The 24494-nt window shown below is 33.6% G+C and overlaps 1 protein-coding gene across 4 annotated transcripts in view; it reads left to right on the forward strand.

Annotated features, from left to right (window-relative positions):
- The window catches only part of l(3)73Ah (polycomb group ring finger 3-like lethal (3) 73Ah), a 203041-nt gene extending 189476 nt beyond the window's left edge, over positions 1-13565 (forward strand). For all 4 annotated transcript variants that reach the window (XM_090393034.1, XM_090393035.1, XM_090393037.1 and 1 more), the window contains one exon: positions 7375-13565. In XM_090393034.1, coding sequence (XP_090249160.1) covers positions 7375-7422 — 48 coding nt within the window. In that variant the 3' untranslated portion in view covers positions 7423-13565. The remainder of the gene's footprint in view (positions 1-7374) is intronic.
- Positions 13566-24494: the final 10929 nt, after the last annotated feature.

Genomic DNA, 24494 nt, shown 5'->3' on the forward strand with positions numbered 1-24494 from the left:
AAGGGGTGTACAGGATATGATAGTACTACATGAAAAATTTACATCATTACTAACTTCCTATCTACAATTTTCCTCCAAATCAGTCTGTTACTTGTCAAGACTCCAGCATTATCAGATCTTATATTTCTATCCTCTAAGGCACTTTGTACCGTATCAATCCACCTATATCTTGGTCTTCCTGTGGGTCGTTTTCCTGCCAACCTGGCAGAGAACACTTGTTTTGCTGATCTTTCCTTGCCCCTTCTCTTTAAGTGACCATACCACCTGAAATTAGCTCTGCTAACGCATTCCCGGATGCTGATAATGTCAAGTTCTTTCCTAATATCTGATATTGCCATTGATGTCTAATCTTTCTCAGGACTCTCATATCTGCAGTCTCTAGTCTTTGGTCAAGTGTTTTACTTCTGACCCAGCTCTCAGATCCATAAGTTAAAATTGGTTTGAACACTGTCTTGTATACAGCTGATTTAGTGTTCCGACTAATTTCTCTCTTATTGCATATGAATTTATTCAATTGACTTCCCACCATACCAGCTTTGTTGATTCTGTTGTCTATTTCCGTATTTAACTTACCATCTTCACTAAAATCACATACAAGTAGCTGAAATGTTTTACTTGTTCCACAGGTTCTCCATTCACAACAATCGACATTTTCAATGATTCTGCCTATTTTCATTGTCTTTGTCTTTTTATTGCTGACCTTCATACCATATCTATTACAACAGTTATTCAATTTAGTCAGAGAATCTTTCAGACTTGTAGTGGATTTATTTAGAAGTATAACATCATTTGCATAAAGCAAAGAGCTGATATTAACATATCCAATGTCAGCTCTTTTATTAAACCTGATATCCAATTTTGATATCAGGTTTAATACTTTCTTTCATAATGTGATCCATATAGATAATCAGTAACAGGGGGGATAATGTACATCCTTGTCTGACACCAGATTTAACATTAAACCATCTTCCTATACTTCCTTCAATTCTAACAGCTGACTTACAACTCAAATAAAGACTAAGTATTGCTTGATATAATGCCCCATTGACATCATATAGCTGTAGCGTATTGAATAGCTTCTCTCTTGGCACCTTGTCATATGCCTTTTCCAGATCGGCAAAAGTTAAATACAGATATTTATTATATTCCCATGATTTTTCAACTATCTGACAGCTTCTATTTGATCTGAATCCAGCTTGTTCTTCACCAAGCTTTTCTTCCACAATTCTTCTCAACCATTTCTCGAGTATACTTGCATAAATCTTACCAAGAAAACTCAGTAGGGAAATACCTCTGTAATTCTCACATCCAGTTTTATTTTCCTTGTTATATATGGGTACTATGAGAACTCTACTCCAGTCGTCGGGAATTCATCCCTCTGTCCAGGACTTCTGAACTATGCAGTGCAGCCACTGTAAGACTTTTATACCACCACCATACTTCAGCATTTCTGGTAGATTATCATCTGCTCCTGCAGCCTTTCCACATTTCAAGCCTTTGATAGTTTTTTTCTACTTCAAGCATGGATATGTATTCTTGACTGCATGCCTTGTCAGTGTTGTTTTTTACCACTGTGTTATCACTGCTTGTTTCATTTAGCAATTTTTTGTAGTAATTACTGCATACTTCAAGGATATCTTTTTCTCCTGTTTTCATGTCACCTTTATCATCTCGAAGTCCTTTAACAGCACTCTTTCCTCCATTTCTAGGCTTCTTCAACAACCTCCAGAATATTTTGCCAAATTCTTGATATTTATTTTCTATGTTCTTGCCAAAGTCCTCCCATGACTTTTGTTTAGCTAGTTTTGCACTGTGTTTAGCTTTCTTACATCTATCTCTGTATTCTGTAAGAGTAAAAGCTGACTTATTTGCCAAGAACTTTTGATATGCTTTCACTGCCTCTTTAACTTCCTCTGTCCACCATGGAGTTCTGATTTTTCTATCCTTGCAGACAATCTCGCCACATGTTTCTCTGGCTGAATCCTTCAAGGCATGCCACTGAATCTCCAAGGTTTGGTTCCTGTTCTCAAACTCTTTTATTTTTTCTTCAATAATCTTTGTGTATTTTAGTCTACAGTTCAGATCTGAGAGCTGCTCAACTTTTATTCGCTTTAAAACTTTCTTACATGTTATTCTTTTCAATGTGAAATTCAATTTTATCCTGCTCAAGACTAAATAGTGATCACTTCCAATTTCAAATCCTGTGTACAGTGTGGTATCCTGCACCAGGGAGAAAACATCACTATCAATAATAACATAGTCAATGATACTTTTCTTATTCCTTGCCTCTTCTCTCCCTGTGAATTTGTGCACATTTTTATGTTGGAACATGGTGTTAGTAATAACCAGTCCATGTCCTGAGCAGAATTCCAACAAGTATTTGCCATTATTATTAGCTTTGCTCTTTTCTCCAAATTTTCCGAAAATATTTTTGTATGTCTGACAATCATTTCCTACTATGCTATTTAGATCCCCAACAAGGACCAACTTTTCCTTTTTCATTGTGTCAGTTGCGTTCTCTAAAGCCTCAAAAAATTCCTCAACTTCTACCGTAGCAGAACCTTCTGTGGGACCATAGGCCCAAATAAGTCTCATTGTCCAGTTCCCCATTCTGAAATTTGCTGACATCACGCTACTTGAGACTGACTGCCATTCAAGAAGATTAGCCTCATATTTAGTGTTGAATACTATGGCTACTCCTTCTTTTCCTTGATTGTCATTGCCTGAATATAACATTTTGTATTTATTGCTCAGAAAGATCTCACCAGTTTTTGTCTTTTTTGTTTCAGTCATCCCCATTATGTTGATCTGGTACTTATCTAATTCCTCAGCTAGCTCCATTTCCTTGCCATTCAGGCTTTAAAATTTTCAGGCAAGTATAAAAAGCAGAAAATGACCAATTAAGAAATAATCCGATTGCCAAAGCAGATTGGATAGAACACTATAAAACATTGTGGAATGAAAAACAAGAAATACAAAACAATGACAAAACTCACAAAATTGAAGCTATCAATACACAGGAAAGTACAGAAGAAATAGCAATGGAAGAATTAGAAAAATAATTCAAAAACTCAAGTAGAAAAAGCCCAGGCCTGGATGGAATATGCGTTGAGCTCTTTAAATATGAAGTTTCTAAACTATATGCAACATTTTAAAGAACAGACTAATTAAATATACAGAAAATTATTTAGAAGAAGAACAGTGTGGTTTTAGAAGAGGATGCACAGATAGATGCCTCTTTCACAATGCAACAGATCATAGAAAAAAGAAAAAATTTAATCTCCCCACTTTTCTTCTATTTATTGACTATGAAAAGGCATATGATAACTTGAACAGAAATCTACTCTGGAGAATATTACAAGATGATAAAATACCTCCTCAATTAATTAATGCAATAAAAAGTCTATACAGAGAAACAAAAATTTGTAACAAATTTGCAGATGGAACATTATCAGAACCTATAACTATAAATAAAAGAGTAAGACAAGATTGTGGCTTATCCCCAATCATATTCAACAGTTATATAAACAGAATCCTAAAAGAATGGAAAACAACTTTCAAAGATGGAGTTAAACTAGCAAATAATATACAGCTAAATACAATACTTTATGCAGATGATCAAGTACTAATTTCAAATTCAGAAGATAAACTCCAAATTTGCAATTAACCATCTAAATGAAATAGCAAAAAAAAAAAAATGAAAAAAACAAAAGCTATGGCAATGTGTGGAAACACCATTCAAAAAGTCAAAAATTATGCTTAACAATAAAATAATAAAACAAGTTACAGAATTCAAATACTTGGGAAATATAATCTCGCAACACAATACTGATTCACCATTTGAAGCAAGACTACAAATTTACAATAGAATGAATGGCATAATTAAAAGAAATTTTGGAAAACAAATGACTAAAGAAGCTCAATTAAGATTATATAATATGACCTCTAAACTATCTCTCAAATTTGGAAGTGAAACCTGGATTCTGAAACAAAGACTGGAAGCAGCACAGATGAAGTTTCTAAGACCTCTCCTGGGATTCACTAGGTTAGATAAAAAGAAAAATATAGAAATAAAATAACTATTAGATACAAAAAACATCATACAAGAAATAGAAGAATATCAGCAAAATTGGCTACATCACATTGAAAAGATGAATAACAATAGGATTCCCAAACTAGCATTTAAATATAAACCTACAGGAAGAAGAGACTGCGAACATCCAAGATTAAGGTGGAAAGATGAACTTTTTCTGCAGAACAGGACATAAAAAGCCTATACCCGAATTGCTTAGACGACAACGACATTTTAAGATCGTCATCCCAACGGCCGAGACAACCCAATTTAAGCCCACTAGGGGACACCATTTAGGAGTCTAGGCCTGGCTTCTACTGCTTTTCTTCAGCTTGATTCAGCCGTGTTAGTGCCTGGATGCACATATTGTTTTGTGTGATCCCTGAAGATAGCAGTATAACGGTGTGAAATATAGGAAGGTATTAAAGTTTTTTATAATTAATATTCTAGTAAACGTCATTTCCTGAAAAATTAAAAGTACATTTTTTGTTGTTCATGAGTTTAATCCACACTGTAATTATTTGAGAGTCCTCTTATAGTTGATAATGGAGAAAAGTTAGAGTAAAAACATGCTGTATAAGGACGAAAGGCTCACAAACATATCTTACACATAGAACACTGTCTCCAGATCATAGTATGGTCTTGATAGTGCCTCCTCTCCTCCTAGTCTGGACTGCCAGATTGTGCTATTAATTTAGGCATGATCTCACAGAGTGATAGCACAATTATTCCCCAACTTTTCAGGAAACATCATGACACATTACCATTAGATTGGTCTCATCTAGTATCCAGCATTTGGTCTGTAAAACTACTCTGTTGTGTTCCCTACATTGGTATGTTCCTGAAATATATCATCTGCATGACATGGGATGTTTCTGGGAGGAAGAGTGAAACACAGCCAGAGGTTTTCTTTCTTATTTCTACATTGCTTATTGCAGACCTGAAGTGACTATTGCCACTTCAAGTCTGCATTAACCATGCTACCGGCCAAGATGTATATATACGTCCAGTTTATCATGGATGCGAAGTGCATATTAAAATTGTAATACCATTGATATTACATTGATATATATGATGGATACAAAACGTATAAGGATGCGTATTTGATCCATAATGGCCGGTAAGGTGGTTAAGCAAGGTAGTAGCCAGCATATACCTTGAGGTCTGGTTGAGATTTTCTCCAACTGGAAAAGGTATGCTTTAATGGGCAGCAGTACTTTACCAGGCTTACTAAAACACTATTTGTGGAAACGTCATCACTATATGTTGCACGTTATTTTCCCATTTGTAGTCCATATAGTATCGAGTTTATGGTTTAGCTCATCAGCCCGTGTGTGTGTGTATATACAGGGTGTTCGGGATAAATTTGACAGTTTCGTAAGGAAAAAGAAAATCTTCTTTGTATCTATTAAATTTAATGAATTGACAAAAAACATTACAGGCAGAGTTAATTACAATACTATCAACAAGATTTACTCAAAATAACCACCATTAGCATCGATCACAGCTTCAATCCTGCTTCGGAACCTCGAACAAGCTGATGCTACAGTCTCCCTGGGAAGTGCCGCAAAAACTGTTTTAATTTTATCCATTAACTGGGCTTTTGTATTACTGGAAGTGCGATTGGTGTCTTTTTCAACTGCGCCCCATACAAAATAATCCATGGGGTTAAGGTCTGGGGAGTTTGGAGGCCAAACATTTGGACTGGTGAAGTCGTAGAAATTTTCAGACAACCATTTTTGACTTTTTCCAGAGGTGTGGCAAGGGGCCGAATCCTGCTGCCATACATACAGCCTACCATTGGCTACCCTTGTTATCCAGGGCTTGACTACAGTTAGCAACTCCACGAACAAAGCCCGAATTCCAATGCCAGGGTTCTTCAACACCTGTTCCTGCAGATTTGCGAGGAATTCTGCTGTACGAACGCAATCAGATCGTCTGCTAGGGATCTTTCTTCTTGCTACATCCTCGTAGTCACCATTGCAAGTCTCTAGTTCATGCCTGATTGTTTTTACTGTATTCAGGGGCATTGGGCAGCAGTCGTAATATCCTTATTTTGATGGCGGGCACGAATCATCATGATACAAGTTATTCTCTTCCATGATTCAGGTGGGTTCCAGCTATCCATCCTTTCTGACATCTTGTATATGAATGAAGAAGGGTCCAAACTTTTAAATGAAGAGAAGTGTGTGTTAATACATGTAACTTACGAAAAAATATAATTAATTATAAATATGTCAAATTTATCCCGAACACCCTGTATAGTACTGTTAGCAAAGAAAGAAAAAGAAGGATTTTCACTCAGACCTAGACTTAACTTGGACTACACCAATTCTGCCTGGTCAGAGTGAATTTTATATTATATATTATAAATCTTATAATATCAAATTTTGGTATTATAGTATTAAATCAAAAATAGACTGATATTCTTCATCAGAAGAGAAGAATACTTTGAATAGGCTATCAACAAGGCCTATTACATAAACATTGCAAAAAATGAATCTAATTGTATGAGGAAGCAGAATGCAGTCATCTTGAAGCAGATGGAAGCCAAGAAATAGACAATCACATGGCAGATATTGTTAATTAGCACTTGAGAATTTCTGCATTATTTATATGCTGTGGTGAAAACAGCTTTCACTTTTTAAGTTTTGAGTTCAGGTAATTATAAATCTTTCTAATCATTGAGCTTGACAACATGTAAAAGGAAGATGTTCAGTTGAGTGTGGAGCAGGAGATGGGGGGGGGGGGGGGAGACAGAGAACTGAGATGTTCTTGGTTCTCTTAAAAATAAAAAGTAGAAAACATGGAAGTAGCGTTGTCCTGCAGCCCCCCCCCCCCCCAAGAAACTATAATCAAAACTTATTTTCTTAGCATTTATTTTCTCAAAAGGGATTAGTAAGGTTGACTGTATTACTTATATTGCTAATAAACATGTTTCTTGCATAATAATGTTGATGAACTAAATTTTTAAAAGTGAATTATATACTTGTTTTTATCCTTTACCTAAGCATGAGCAAATAAGTTTGCATGTGATGTATCTTTACAACTTGACTATTTGTATATAGAGACTGTGATTCATATCAAATTGAAAGATTTTGAGTAATCATGATTTTTAACACACATCTGCACACATGTATGTAGCATAGTATTTAGAATTGATTTTCATTTAAGCATTAAATCTTGCATGGTTATTCATACAATTTTAAGTTAATAGTGATTTTTGTTTTAATAATTTCATTCTTTAAATTAAAATCAACTGATTTCCCTGTTTATGTAATTTAATTTTTCTTACCTCATAGGATCCACCATTAAAACTATATTACAGACCAAGAGTTGATCTGGGATGACCAGTTATTGTTCATTTTCTTCTGTACATAGGAAACTAAAAAGAGAGAGACATATTTACTGTGCTTCTTTGACCAAACTCATGTGATTAATTAATGGACCTTAAGACATTTTGGCCTACACTGGTCCCATAGTGTTCTATTTTTATTTTCAAACTGAGTTGAAGAAGTGCTAATAGTGAGAGAACAGAAAAGTGCAAGACCTACTGTTGTTGCAGTTTTGTAATAAGACAGCTATCAGATAGACCATTTAAGGAAAAATTCCAGAAAGTATGAATCAAATTTTATATTTTCATGCAAACTGAAGATTTGATATTGAAAAATTAGAATATGAAGATAGTGTCATCAGGTTATTTAGTTTGATGGCATTTCCAACAGAATTACATTCCTAAACAATTTGTTTCTGAATATATAAGCTTGATTAATTTAATCTCTTGTATTTTTCCTAAATTAAGCTGTATGCATTAAAGTTCATTTTTGTTAATTTGGATTAAACTTATTAAGTTAAATAATTTAAAACTTGGAAAACTTGTAAATGAAGCAAAGGAAATAGTCAAGAAAATAGCAAATGAATATGTAGAGTTTAATTTTGCAAGGCTACCTTCTGCACCATACACATAATCACAGTTTTGTAGAAAGTGGCAGTTAATATTTTTGCTGCTGCATTCTCTTTCCTTTACTACTTCTGCTTTTTCTGCAACTCTGCATTATGGTTTCTATTTTTATAGAAATCATAATGTGATTGAATTTTCAGACAATTAACAGACTGCAGTTCAGGTGAATTTTGAAGTGCGGTTAATTTAAATATAATTTATTACAAAAGTTGATTTAACTTTAAGTCTGTTCATTGAATACTCAGTTGTTTCTTTTTAATGGTATTTTGTTTGTTGTGCTGTGTATTTTTGGCCTTGTGCAATTGGAATTTTTTTTTTTTTTTTTTTTTTGTAGCTCAGAATGAGAACAGTTATTCTACAGTTCAGCAAGGAAAATAAAACTCAGTGCAATCTGTTAACAAATATTTTGAATAAAAATAGAATACACGTGACAATTTTCTTTTCTCCTTAAGAGATTAATAATCATTAATGTAAATACACTTGCCAGACATAAGTGTTCTTTTAGAAAGAAATTATGTTCTTGAAAACTTATTACTATGAATGTTAATATACTTATGTAGAAATTATATATTTAGTTTGCACAGTTCATTTACAGAAGAGAATAAAAAAAAAAACTAAAATTTATGGAAACAATTGATTAAATAGAATTTTTTTTTTGATAATGAAATGAAACTGTAGTATTCATTTTTGCCTTAATTTTGTTAAGTGTGCATTGAGTTATAATTGAATCTTTATAACAAAAATGTTAAGAGTAAATGAATTGTGAAGGCAGATATTTTCTTTTTAATTCCATTATTCCTAAAATGCTTGGTAATAAATGACTATATATATTAGAGGACATATTTATATTTAATTGTTATATGCAAATTGTTTTGTGTGTTAATTCATGAATTTTTAATTTATCTTAACATGTTAGTTACATACTTAAATTATTACTGTTCATATTGAAAAGAAAATCTTATATTAGAAATGTTGAGAAGTTAAATGCTATCTTTGCTCTAGTGATGTTCAGAAATATTATAGTAATACAATTCATCTACTATTTCTGATCAATTTCAGTGTGGCATACGTATAGAATAATGTGAAATGACTTGTAGACTGATACTTTTTTTTTTTCTTTTGTTAAAATAAAAATATTGGATGTAATTTTTTTGAGAAGTTGATTACAGTTTGTCTATGCACCGATACATACTAGTTTCAAATGGATGTTTCATATTTTAAGATTGTTGTGCAGGTAATACTAATGTGAGACTATCATAACATGCTTTCACCTGATGGATAATTCATTGATTAGATGGCTGTTATTCTGACTACAAAATAGTTTCGGAGTGCCATCCTGAATCTGAGTGTTTTGGCTTTCTCATTTACTCTGTTGCTTATCATAAGGATATTTAAAATGTCTCAGTAATTATTTATTATGCCTTACCATCAGTATCAGTATAATTTGGATTATGGTTATAGAGTAAGTAATATTTTGTCATCACAGGAATAAATAATCAAAAAAAAAAAAAGCTTTGACATCAGCATTCACTCAAACAGATGTTCTGGTGGTTTTGATAACTGTTTTATATTTTCAAAGACAGGTTGATAAAATCTTGAAACAGCAAAACTGATGGGGGGGGGTTAGACTGCTGTTTGTTATCTTATTGCTTGATAAGATAACACAGTGGTGTATAGTCTATAAGTTGTGTGTTGAGACAGTCATAAGTTGAACTTGTCAATTAAAAAAATAATAAATATAAATGAAAAGAACTAATTGACAAATGTTTTAAATTCTCAGTACAAGCTAAAAGCTCTGGTGCTTCAGTAGAGTATCCTTACCATGCTTAGGGATAACAGTATTAGCCCTCTAAATGGTCATATGGATGAAATATGTCAATTTGTATCCATGTTATTTCAGCCTTGATATTTTAACATGTTGTTTCAATCAACATGTTAAAATATCAAGGGTGGCAAGGGAATTAAACAAGTTAACAGAAAAAACATGGGTAGCAAATAACAGTAATATGGAACATGCTGAATCATGTTACAGGATAGGTACTCAGGCTTAGTTACTTATATTCTAGAAACTGATCTGTAAAGTATGATATATTCTAGAAACTGATCTGTAAAGTATGATAATTTACTGTAGCAGGATGTTGCCAGCATCTGAATACTAGGGTCGCAAAGTTGGTCTTAACTGGAACTAATGGAGAAAACTGTTTTTGTGATTGATTGTGATGTGACAGGCAGGTTTAATTTTTGTATTGTGCTGTAGTATTGCTAGTATACAAATCATCCATAAAAATATCTTGTCTTAATCCACTGCAGCAAAGATATGTCACCTTTCCTCTATTATCCATAGATCTACTCAATGCTTTGCTCACTTGCAAATTATGTTTTATCCAAAAAAGAAGATGGCATCTGTCAAATCTAGGGACATCAATTATATCCATTTTATCTAATCAGGAATCTTGAAACTCACTTCAAGCAAGAAAGGCTTTTTGAAGATTTATCAACTGAAGCTGTAAAAAAAAAAAAAGGGGGGGGGGGGGGAGAGCTGTTCTGACAAAACCAACTGCCAGTCTCTTTTTCATCTAGATGGCCATCATAGAGCTTTATAATGCAGCCAAATCAGCTTGGTACAAAACGGGATACTTTTTTTAGAATAGGAACATAAAAAGAGGATAATGTACCACGCCTAACAATTCTGTTAAGTGTAAAATACCATTTACAAATACAACTGTTCAGTTTAATGTGACCTGTTTTTAGCATTAGTTATTGTATGAACCTTGAAAGGTACTTTCCATTGATTTTTAACATTTGAGTGGAATATTCTTCATTCAGCATCTTATTTTAAGCAATAGACCCTGTCCATTTATGGATGCCTACTCAGATCTTTAATTTGTTACAGTGCAGCAGTTGTGTGGTTTTGATCATGGATCTTGAGATTAGTTCCATTAGTGTCGTATGAGGATATATTTACCAAAACAGAAATGAGCCTTCACCAGAGAATCCTCTCATCAGTACTGTGAAATTGCATCAATGACAAAATTATACAGCAGCTGTTGATTTTATGCTTCCTTCATTGGTAGCAGAACCTGAGGATCAGTGATGTTTGTAGTTCCATGTCATCAGATAACTATATTTCCATTCAACATAAATTTCTTCTATCATTTCTCATCACCATGTAGCATAATCTGCTTCTTTAATATTATATTAAAAAAAAAATACTTTGACCAATTTCTTCTAGACAGGTTTTTACAGGAACACCACTACTAGAACCTATTGTATATAGTAAAAGAAAAGTTCCAGAATAAAAATTGTTTTGCTGACAAATAGTTTTTCAAAAATGGATAAAAATATATTATTTCAGGCATTTGTTTCGCAGCATTAAACAATGGTCCAGAAATTGTAGACTTGTCATTTCATAATAGTTATTACAAAATGTAATCACTTCATTTTGAGAAGATGAGAAATGCAAATGCCTGACTATCCACTGCATGAACACTATATACTAGTTCTCAACTCTCCCCCCCCCCCTTGTGTTACCTTTATGGTTGTACTAGGTACATGCACACCAGTGAATGTATTCAATAAAACATTTTTGTAAAGGAAGAAATCTTACATTTAGAAAATGATGCATGTACAACATTCATTTGTACTTATGTATTTAGTAATAACATAATGAATTGTCACTTTGATTCATATTTGCATTTTAATAGCTAGCATCTGACTGGCTGGTTCTTGATTTCTCTCACATGAAACTGCTTACCACCTGTGTATAACTTCAAATACAGTAGACAGTTTGAAAACCTCAAAATTCATACTGATAACACAGTCGACTCTCACTGTAGCAAACTCACTCTGATAACAAAAGTACCGTAGGTACAATGCCATGTTAAAATAAATTCATTATAGTAAACTATTGTTATGGTACCTCCAAGTTTGCTATAGCCAGAGTAGACTGACTTGTTCACTATTACAAACTACCAGAAAGTTCCCAACAAAACATCCATATGTACAGTACTATTGTAAAGGAAATTCATTTTAGCAAACCATTTGCAAAAAACAAATTGTTCCTGTGCAGATTTGAAAGATGGGTGCATTTAAAATAAGTTACTAAGCTGTAATTTTTGTTGTATTAATTAATTAGAATAATCATATTCTAACTTGGCCCTTTCTAAAAACCTAGAACAACAGCTCCATAATCTTTCTACACATTGTTGTAACATTTGAAATGCATCTACTGTATTAGAAGAGAATCACAGCCGTTACACATTTAAATTTAACAAGAACTGAAAAAAAAAAAAATTGGGGACTGGGGGTGACCATATTCAAGCTGGGATTGATGTGTTTTAATTGATAAAGATAACCAACATACATACCAGATAGTGTTAATTCAAATTATCAGTATAATAAGACAATATATTTGGAATGTACTGCATATCAGAATTAATAATTGCTTCGTTGCAGAATGGGCAAACTATTATTATTTATTTTATTGATTTTTAATACTGTTCTTGGTACCTGTACTTTTTTTTTTCTTTTTAACAAAAAATAGTTATTTTTCTGAATAGAAATTTCTTCATTCAAAAAGAAATTAAGTTGTGTGTATGTGTGATTAAAGAAGGAAGCCTTGCATTGAAGATAACTTAGTCATTTCCTTTTCGCACAATGTAGTGACTCTATAGTATATTGTTGCTCTCATTACAAGTTCTATACCAAAGTAAAACTGTCACATGTAACTGTTTGTTAGAATAATACTTCCATAAAAATAGTGAACATACTTTAATGCCAGTCATTTTCCCCCTTAAAAACAGTGAGAAATAAACCATAGAATGGCAGGGTTAAAACAAGAAAAAAATAAATAGATGTTTTGCCTCTCTCCTAATATTTTGTAGATGTATACATACCGAAGTAAAATATAAATTAAGACATTTTGTCCAAATGGGATTATAATGCACTTCAAGTGCTCTTTGTCTTTATTATTATTATTACTCTATTTACTTATAGTTACTGAAATCTGTGTTCCAAAGAAAAATTGGTTCAGAAGATCTGTTTCTGGTGCAATTGTGGTGCATACAATGTTTATGTATTGTTATATTTATGCTTATGAAAATGTTTGAACAGTTGATCTGTTTAATATCTTTAATAAATTGAAAACAGTTGACATTTTTCATCTAGTTCGCAAATATGTTGCTGCCCTGTGAATTACTGGTTTTGTATTTACTGTTTCTTAAATTCAGCTATTGATTTCCATCTAGACATTTAGATGAGTCTCACTAATCAAATATAAGTGAAAATGAGCACAGATAAAATGTATAGAGTTATCATTCATGCCTTATTTATTTTCATGATATTCAAGGTAGTCATCATCATATATAATCGGGATATTTTGTAAATTTCCATTATTTTCATGTAAAGTATAAACTTTGTTCAAAAGTACTTGAGATGAAAATACTTAAGAAAGTATTTTCACCTCCAGAAAGACAGTTCAATCGTGACTGTGGTGAATTTTTAAGAAATTAAAAAAAAATGTTGTTTTGTGTATGTTTTGTTCTATTCATTTAGTTAAATACAGAGTAAAAAACATTAATTTTATATCACAAATTGTGGGACATTTAAAAAAAAAAGGTATTTAATATCAATATTTTAGCACTTCATAATATTACAACTAAAAACATAAGCATTTAGCTGCTATGGTTGCTTAATTGATTTCTTAATCAGAAAACAGTTTAATCCTTCTAGATTTAAAAAAAAAAAAAAATCTGTGACTAGTTGCGACTTTAGTTCCATCTGCATAGAAAGTAAGCATCAGTTGAAACAATTATTTGGCGCTAGTACTAGTTCTGAATTATGTCTTTAACAAGAAAGCTTTATCTCTAGCTCCATGATTTTTTTTTTTTTTAAGCTACTATTTAACACGATGCCTTCTGTCTTTTTTGTGATTAGCTCAAAGTGGATCACATCCTGGTTGGCCAAGTTGGATGGATAGTTTATGCTTCCAGTGAGTTGTGACTTTGAATTCTGCAAATACTACTGTAGGCAAGGGATGTTTGTGACTGTGCATAGGCATGAGATACTGTCTGGTGTGAGACCAACCTACTTATTATTTCACTCCAGGACTTTAGAAGCCTGATGTGAAAAAAAGTTCCATGTTCAGTCTCCAGAGCTGATTTTCAGCATACTTAATCTCTAGCCCACCATAATACTAAAATATAATTGGTTCATAACATCTTTGGGGGTGAGGAAGTTTGATAAAGCATTTGCCCAAAGAACTGACAGATAATTCTCTACAAACGTTAGCATAGAGTTTGCTTGACGATATATATATATATATACACACACGTGTCTATAGCCAGATTTGCTCATTGCAGTGCCTCAGGATTGAAAGTAGCCATCTTAAACAAGATTTTAACAAACAATTGAAAATTTTGTTATGTGATAGAGAAAATGTATCAAAAGGAAGAGTTAAAAAATATTGTATGAAAATAAAGTGGACAACTGTATTTTTATTTCAATGACATCTCCTGTAGGTGAGGAGCTATCACAGTGAATGCATTCCTTTTGGAATCTCCCTCATATATTTTGAATCGAAAAATGTAATCACTGCAGAATTAAATGTCCAAATTTCTTACATCAGAATAATATAAATTATCCATATGAAGTACCCAATGTTGCTATTCCTATTCAGTGAAATGAATTCTCCAATTCTAAAACATATTTCATCTCGCAGATCTCTAAGCATCCCAGAGCCATCATTGTTATTGAAATCTCTTTCCAAGGTCATTGGCCTGAAATCTTCATTTTTACATTGTACAGCCTGTCCCAAATGACAATAGACAATTAATTGATGCAACTTACATGAATAGTTTTGTGCGAATCTTTGCAAACTGTTTGTCTATTTTGTACATTTATATATATATATATATGAGAAACTTGCCCACAAAAGGCTAATTCTGTAGTACATTAGTATTTAGCACTGTGGGTATGCTGAGAATTAGATGATCCAGAAACCAACATTGCACTTTCTCATGCTACTTCAGACCTCTAGAAACAAGATGGTTGTCTCATACCAGGTGACAAAATTCACCTACCACCTAAATCCACAACTGCAGTAAGATTATTCCAGTAGCATGTTGGTTAGCGATTTGATATGCTAAATCATTTGGGCAATAAGGTTGCTGGTTAGGTGCTCTTTTCTCCCATTTTGTACTCTACCTTGTAAACAACCCTTGGTTGAATCCATAAGTCTGATTTTTGTGTTTTTAATCCTATACACGTGGAATATTAAATGAAGCATTTCTTCTATGAAGAAAGCTGCTTTAAAGTTTGCAAAAAAATTAAGTAGCTGAATTTGAAACTAAAAAAAAAAAATAAAAGAGAAAACTAGATAAAAATTTGGCATTTTTCTCAGAGATGGCTTTTTAGTGATTATAAAGCAAAATTGGTCATATTCTGTTACTTTCATCCCTTTAGCCTATACAACATTTTGAAAATAAAAACTGCAATTTTTTATTTCGTGTGTCAGTATGTTTAGTGCATTCACTTACAAGACATTTTTATCACCTGAGTGATTTGAAGTAAGTAAATTTCATGGTGGTTGTCTGTTTTATTGTTTTTTTCCTTAGAAAATTAGTGTTTATAGTATATTAGTATAGATTTTAGTATATTTGGTATTTTATAACATTTTTATTGAGATATTTCAACAATAAGTATAAATTTAAAATGGTGCCAAAAACGCACAAGAAAAGTAATTCTAAAAAGAGCACTGCAGGCGAGAACAAGAAGGCTAGTCCCGCTAATGAGGTTATTGGAGTTGTGGAGGAGATTAATGAAAATGAATTAACCTCATAACAAAATTAAACATCGGAGAAACGATGTGGGAATTACAAAAGTCAAGAGGCGTTTAAATGAACATAGTGAGAAAGTGAAAATTAAGTATCAAAATAAGAAACAAAGCACGGAAACAGTTAAGTCATGAAGTAATGGAAATCAGATAAATGACATTAGTAAAAGAAGTTATTTGGTGTGGTGACTCTATAATAAAACATGCTATTGGTGAGTGAGTTATAACTTAGAGTTTTCCTGCAGTGAAAATTTAAGAATATGAAGGAAACAATTCAAAAACAGAAAGCGACTTAACTAGCAATAAGTTCAGTATGAGAGAGGACATTAAAGCATTGTTGGAAAGAGGAGAGAGTGAGAAAGTGAAAATCATCAGTATTTTACTTCACTGTAATAAAAATGAATTAAGGGCTATGATGGCAAATGATTCAATGCGTAGGCTGTGTAGAAGGAATGGATGAGTGTTTGGTTGTGTGGAGTGAGTTTAAGAAAAGATTGGATTTGTATAAGAGGGATGGCCTACACCTGAATGCGTTTAGTATCAGGAGTCTAGAAAAACTAATAACTGGTATGAGACCTAACACAGCGTCAAAGAAACTAAATTATAAAGGGAAGAAGGGTGAGAATGTCAGTGTAAGAGCAACATTCTCATCTGTGAATGATGGGAATGGGCTTTGTCATGGGAATGTTGATGAGGAGAGAACGATTTCAACTGTGTTCTTCTAGTTTGGACCCATCAAACGTGTGCAAAGATGTCTACATGTATAAGGCACTAGAGAAGAATAGAGATCTGCAAGTTGTCTGTGTCATGCAGACTGCAAACAAAACAACATGCAGGTAGAATATTATGTCTAAACATGAAGCTAGGAGTATCAGAAACAAAGGAGTAGAGTTTGTTGCATTAGTCAATATGTTGGGACCTCAGATTCTTGGCATTAGTGAGACCTGGCTATCAGAATCAGACCTACTAACTAGTATGGTGTGTAAAGGGTACACTATTTTTAGGAAGGATAATAATGATATCAAATGACTTGAATCCAGTTAGAGTTGAGACTTATGATTGTAGTACTACACCTTCTGTCCAAAAAGAAACCGAACTTTTCAAAAATAGAAGAAACTAGTGGTGCTACCTGTTTTGTCTTTTTGTTGTCGGAAGCAGCAACCTTCATTAGTGTTGTGTCAACTGTTTATGACATTTGTTTCATTAGAAGCCAAGTTATAGTCAAAAGAGTGACTATGTTTTGACGTATAGTCAGGAAATGAGTTTCAAACAGAGCCGTTATTGACTTTTGTGTTAAACTTGGTAAAAGTTTTAAAGAAATGCTTCAAAAAGCATATGGTGATGAATGCTTATCCTGTACTCAAGTTTATGAGTGGATTTCAAAGTGGTCGTGAGACACTTGAGGATGGCGAAAAGCCGGGCCATCCAAAAACTGGACTGAACTAAGTGCGCGATTTCATCAAAGAAAACTCAAAATCATCCACAAGATTGATTGAAGATGAATTGGGGATTCCAAAATCAACTGTGCATGACATTTCGACCAAGAGTTTGGGCATTTGTAAATTGAATTCGCGATTTGTTCCTCACAACTTAACCAACAACCAAAAAATGTATCGAATTGAACACTACTTCATTAAAACTGCTTGTGAGGACTCAAACTTTCTTGAAACGATCGTTACTGGTGACAAAACGTGGTGTTTTGAGTATGAGCCCAAAACAAACTGCCAAGTGGAGACCACCAGAAGAGGAAATTCTAAAAAAAGTTGCTTGGAGAAATCAAAAGTAAAGACAATGCTGATTTGTTTCTATGATTCCAAGGGCATTATCCACAAAGAATTCATTCCACCTGGCCAAACAGTCAATGGCGAGTTTTATCTCAAAGTTTTGAAGCAATTAATAGCAAGAATTTGTCATGTACGGCATGAATATTGCGCTGCAGGCAGCTGATCACTTTTGCACGATAATGCACCATCTCATCGTTCGAACATTGTGAGACAGTTTTTGAGCAAAAATCAAGTTTGTGTGTTGGAACACTCACTGTGTTCACCTGATTTAGCACCCTGTGACTTCTTCTCTTTCCTTAACTTCATTTGCCGATCAAAGGAAAGCGATATGACACCATTGTAAACTTTCAAGCGGCAGTAACCACGGCCCTCAACAGCATCCCAAAAACCAATATTGAAAAACTCATTTAATGAATTAATTGACCATGCCAAACACTGTATCAAAGCTGAGGGAGAGTATATTGATTGAAATAAATGATTTTAATAATTATAATTGGCCTGTTTTATTTTCTATCAAAAGTTCGGTTTCTTTTTGGACAGAGTGTACTACTAACAGTATTTCATGTGACAGTGAGTTTGAAGCCATCTGATGTGAAGCAGAATCTAACAAGATCAATTACAAAGTAGGCTGTTGTTACAGACCTGGTGGATCGGTTGCTAGTGATGAAGAAATGCATCACGAAAAGAGTAATCATAATGGGAGACTTTAATTATCCAACTATTGATAGGATAGCAGTAGAATCTCATGAGAAGAATGAAAATGCATTTATTGAGCTGTTGCAGGACAACTTCCTCAAGCAGCATGTGACAGAAGAAACTTGAGGTCCAAGAATGTCAGATTTTATTATAGTGCCAGAGGGCATTTCAGTTAAAGACTTAACTATTCTACCTCCGGTTGGTAACGGTGATCATGTGGTACTCACTTGGGAAGCAACCAAGTTTATGAATGTTCCATTCAGAAGAGGTTACCTGCTGAACTACAAATCAGGAAATTATGACCAACTGACAAGTATACTGAGTTCAGTAGAATGGGATCGGTTGCTGGATGGGAAGCATTTGAAAAAATACTTAAATGATGCAATATCTGAATGTGTCCAGACAGTTTGAAGAATAAATAGGGTGGGAGTCAAATGGATGTGTAATCTTATTAAGCAAGAGATTCGTAAGAAAAGGATGATGTGGAAGGAATTCTGTGTGCATAAGGATGATGTCCGTTATGAAAATTATAAGTAGCAGGCTGGAATAGTCACAAATGCTGTACGGAAAGCAAAGTCTGAGTATGAAATGAAATTTGCTCTGCGTGCTGAAGAAAACCCACAAGAATTTTATCGATATGCTGCAAGTAAAAGAAGGAATGAATATGAAAGAATAACTTCTATGTGCAGGTGGCATGAGGGTTACAGATGCGGAAGAGGTTGTTCAACTAATGTGTGCCCATTTTGTTAAAAGCTATCGAGCTGTTGCACAAACTGAATAAGAATTCAGCAATAGTGACTGATGGGATATCAGCACCTGTACTAAAAGATTGTTCAGCTGAACTGGCTATTCCTATGAACAGGCTGTTTAATATGAGTCTCCAAACATTGCAGATTTTGCAGGAATGGAAAGAATATATGATAATTCCATTGCATAAGGGTGGTGAAAAGACAGATGTATCCAACTATCGACCAATTAGTATCTCAGGAGTAGTGGTGAAGATGTTGGAGCTTGCATTAAGAAATGGGTTGATGAATCTCTACTTTGCAATGAGCAACATGGGTTTTTTTTAAGGCAAGGTCATGTTTTAGCAACTTGCTCAATTCTGTAAGAATGTTACCATTGAACTAGACAAGGGGAAGGGGTACACCATGATACTTTTGGATTTTGCTAAGGCTTTTGCCAGAATACAGCATGATAGACTGTTGCATAAATTGGAGAATATGGGTTTGGATTATAGAGTATTAGTATGGATAAGAAGATGGCTGACTAACAGATATCAAAAAAAAGTGGATTGTGGGGGGGGGGGATGCGAGTCTTTCTTCAAGATTTAAGGTAACTAGTGGTGTACCACAAGGATTCAGTGCTTGGGCCACTGTTATTCAATTTGTACATTAATGATATTGGGAAGGATTTGACAAGCAACATACAGCCATTTGATGATGCAAAGATAGTTAGGGTAATCAGGAATGCTGCTGATATGCATTACTTGCAGGATGATTTGAATAGACTGGAATTGTGGGCATGGAAACTGGATGTTCATTGTCAGTAAATGTAAAGTCATTCATTTTGGTGAGATTAGATATCCAATGTATTACATTAATAGGATTATGCTTGAAGAAACTGATGAGGCTAGGGATCTTGGAGTGTTAGTAGATAGGAAGTTGAAGTTCAGGGGCCATGTAGCAAAGCTTGCAAATACAACTCAAAAGATTGAGTTGTATTTGTAGACTGAAACGAATGTTCACATGTAAAGATAAGGATGTAATTTTGCCTCTTTACAAGGCCTTGATAAGACCTCACTTGGGACTATTGTGCACAGGCCTGGTCTCATGGTTTCTGTTGTGATTCTGATATATTGGAGAGAGTGCAAAGAAGAGTATTAAAAACGATATCAGGATTATAAAATACTGATTATGAAAACAGATTGAGAATTTGTAGACTGCAGACACTAGCAACCAGGAGAAAGAGGGGTGATATGATTGAGACTTACAAACTTCTGAAAGGGTCATACAGGATTTCAATTTATGGAGAGCGGGGAAAGGACTAGAGGACATCCTTGGAAGCCGAGAATGAATACCGCTAAGAAAGGGGTGAGGGCTAGATTTTTTTCTCATAAGGAGGTGTGTGATTAGAATGGATTGCCATTGGATGTTGTGAGTGCAAGCAGTGTGAATGAATTCAAGAATAAGTATGATAGCTGGTTCGTGTAGTATGTGGCCTTTCTCGATGAGTCCCTGACTTCCTGGAGGTTTCTGTTAATAATAAAAATAAATACAAGTTACTTTTTTACCAGTACTTAGTTATGCAGGCAATATAAGTTCTTATTGATGGGGAATGCAAAGAACATTTCATGCATTTTGAAGTGCTTGTAAATTTTTTTTTCCCCTTCTGATTTTATTAGGTATTTTTTCAATTTTTTTTTTTTCTCTTCATTTTTTCTTAATTTTCAAAAAGGTTTCTGTAAGCAAAAGGGGAATTCATCCAGGGCAACACATTCCTGATTAACAGATCTAGAAGAACACACTGGATCAAATAAAGGCTGTGGGTTCGAATGTTACAAAGTGTTTATTCTTTATAGTAAATGGATCACATGTGTTGTATGAATGAAAATTTCTTCATACTTCTCATAGTAATGTACAAAGACAGTTAACATGAGACTAAACAGAATTGGGGTGAGGAGTAGAAGGGATGAGATTGCAAATAACATGTTGAATTCTGTCAACTTATTGAAAGTTTATTTTTCACTTGGTTAGACTATAATAAATTTAGTTTAATCCTTTATCCAAGTGTCAGCAAACAAAGTTTGTGCCTGAAAGTATCTTCAGGACTGGGGTAAGGTGGTACAACACTAGGACAACTCATTGCAAAGGTGGAGCAAGCTAACAGCACTCTTATCTCAGTATCTCCCATAATGCAAAACACATCTCCTTTCGGATATGTAAAATGTTATACATTAAGGGAAGGGCCACTACCCAGACTAGTTTCTACCTTTATTGAGGTCTCTTCGGTGGGAGCCAGGCCCAAGTGGAGATACCAGGCAGAAGCATTAGCAAGGTCATAACATGAATGCATAACATTTTACATATCTGCAAGGAGATGTGTTTTGCATTATGGGAGATACTGAGATAAGAGTGCTGTTAGCTTGCTCCACCTTTGGAATGAGTTGTTCCAGTGTTGTACCACCTTACCCTAGTCCTGAAGATACTTTCAGGCGCAAACTTGGTTTGCTCACACTTGGATAAAGGATTAAACTAAATTTATTACTGTCAACTTATTGTTTACGTGCCAGACACCCATGTTCAAATTTGCCTGTATTTTCACAAGTTCTGCAGTTTCAGGCAAAATGTTTTATATATAATTTCTGTTTGTATCTTACTCTTCTTTGATTACATTATTACCTTGAATGGACATTAACTCTTATCACTTTAGTTATCAAAATGCTATTCTATCTTGAAAGAATAACTTCAAGTTTAGACCTGTACATGTTTTTTTTTTTTAGCATTTATTCATTTATTTTTTTACTTTCCTCATTTGCTGTTTTCACGTGGTACACCACTCATGGTCTTAAAAATTGTCCTGACAGGTGGATGTACTAAATACATTGAAAGATTGGGGAGGAGATGCAGTTTTCTTTATTTTCAAAAAGTCTAGGCTGAAAATGTGACCAATCTTGCTTATAATTAACTATCAAGATTATCATAAGAATTGCAACATTTTATTTTGTCTCCCACATAACCTGTTTATAAATATTCGAGAATCAAGGCATTCTCTTCCCTCCATAGATAAAAGGTGTCAATGCAGGTAATTTTGAGCATATATATTCCACTACATTTATCTGTGAAACAAACACCACACTTGCAGATTCAACCTGGAAATTCAACCTAGATCCACAGAATTGTGAAAATTCTGTGGATCTACAAAATAAAGACTACCATAATTAAACAGCATACCTGGAAAAATTTATTCTACTACATTTATCTGTGAAACAAACACCACACTTGCAGATTCAACCTGGAAATTCAACCTAGATCCACAGAATTGTGAAAATTCTGTGGATCTACAAAATAAAGACTACCATAATTAAACAGCATACCTGGAAAAATTATCCCCCCCCCCAATCTTTGAAGGACAGAGTGATAAAAGAACTTTTTTGAAAATGCAAAATTTTTGCAAAATTATTTGATGAGTTTAGATGTTGATTATAAAGATTTATATTTGAATTTTTATCCATTGTATGCTGCAAATAAATTTGTTTACCATTTTCCCAAATTTTGCACAATGAATTTTTTTTTTTTTTTATTCCTACGTACCTATATTTAATTTATAAGAACTTGGTTTTTTTTTTTTTTACATAAATTTATTGTTAAATAAATTTATGTAAAAAATAAATAAATTTATGTAAAAAAATAGCCAGTCATTTTGTGTTACTCTTATAATTAATCAAAATACCAAGTTAATTTTTTGTTAGCAGGGCTATTTTCTCAGTGCATCAAGCATTCTGTAGCTCATATTTGAAAAAATGTTTTATCATTTCATGATAAAACATCTTCATATATAAGTTGCCTGCTGCATATTTTATTTAAGGAAAAAGTAATGGTTCTTAAACTGTTCTTTAAAATCCTTAAGAATTTATAGAACAATATCCCATTTCCCTTTCATGTTATGTTCAGTGGCCAGTCATAGTCAAGAAACTGAGATCTTTGAAACTTAAATGCTTTGATAGGGAAATTAATCCTCTCTGCATCATGTATTATGGGTGTCAGTTGCATGTGTTCTGGCTGGTTTGCCTAGTTGCAAGATTAAAAATCCTGTCACCTCTGTATGTGACTGGCAACCTCAACTTCTGTTGTGAAACGCCTTGCTAAAATTTTTGTGTGTCCTATACAGGATTCAAACCCAGGCTCATATCATTTTGTGTTACTCTTATAATTAATCAAAATACCAAGTTAATTTTTTGTTAGCAGGGCTATTTTCTCAGTGCATCAAGCATTCTGTAGCTCATATTTGACAAAAGTGATTGTTCTCAGATCTACTTTTATCGAAATGCTTATCCTTAAACCTTTAATCACAAAGAAGTGAAAGTGTTGACCTGAAAATGACTAAATACTTTTTAATCCTAATATCACTTCCACTAGGTTTCTTTTAAGGCACATTTACTGCAGTATGTCACAACCTTAGAAAGAGGAGGTAGGAGACTGCACTAAAATACTCAAACAATTTTACACTGGCACACACTTAAAACTACCATTCTTACAATCTCCAGTTTACAGATTTTACATGCTACAACCCGTCCACAGTACTGACATAGATATAGAAAGTTTTCCATGTTGTAACAAAGATAATTATATTTGACAAAGAAATTATATTTTATCTTTTAATTGCATGTGAAGTATCTTCACAACTAGAGCCAGACCCAGGAACATACCAAGGATGAATCAATGTAAAAATCATATTTTCTATATACAGGCAGTAAAAAAGGTGAACCACATTTTTTTTACTTTGTAAGCTTTTTTTTTTTTCCTCACTTGGTCAAAGTTTTTAAATTGGAAGCTTTCCCATTTTCACACATTTTAATAAGAAGGCAATATATCGTTTACTACTTGTATATGGAAAATATATGACATCCACATCTTCCTGGGTTTGGTTCCAACTAATGAGACCTCAAAGGTTATGAAACCAGTCTGTTAATGACCTTTCCTTTATGTTTTGGTATTTTAGATACTGAGGCAATTGATGTGAAGTCAACATCAAGATACTTCACATGTGCACTTCATTTGCTTATACTTGGTTAGAGAATTAAATAATAATACAATTTCTTGGCAAATATAATTCATCCATGATACCATGGATGCTTTACAGCACAAGACTGCTGCATATTGTTGGTTTTAAATGAGCATTGGTGTCATGCTCCCGATTGAAGACCAGATAAAGAGTGTCGTCTATTTTGACAAGGTCAACTGAAGTCTAAATTGACACATGCTGCATCAGTTTATGCACTCATGTACAGAACAGAGAATCTAAGGCTATTTTGCTATATTAATATGTACAATGAGTTCTACAGAATTATAAAAAAAAATGTGAATTTACAACACTGCAAAAACTTAATTACCTTTCTTGGTAATTAAAAAAAAAAAAAAAAAAAGTGAA

Source organism: Typopeltis vanoorti, chromosome 5, assembly GCF_054136105.1.
Source record: "Typopeltis vanoorti isolate ZY-2024b chromosome 5, IOZ_Tvanoo_1.0, whole genome shotgun sequence".
Classification (NCBI taxonomy): Eukaryota; Metazoa; Arthropoda; class Arachnida; order Uropygi; family Thelyphonidae; genus Typopeltis; species Typopeltis vanoorti.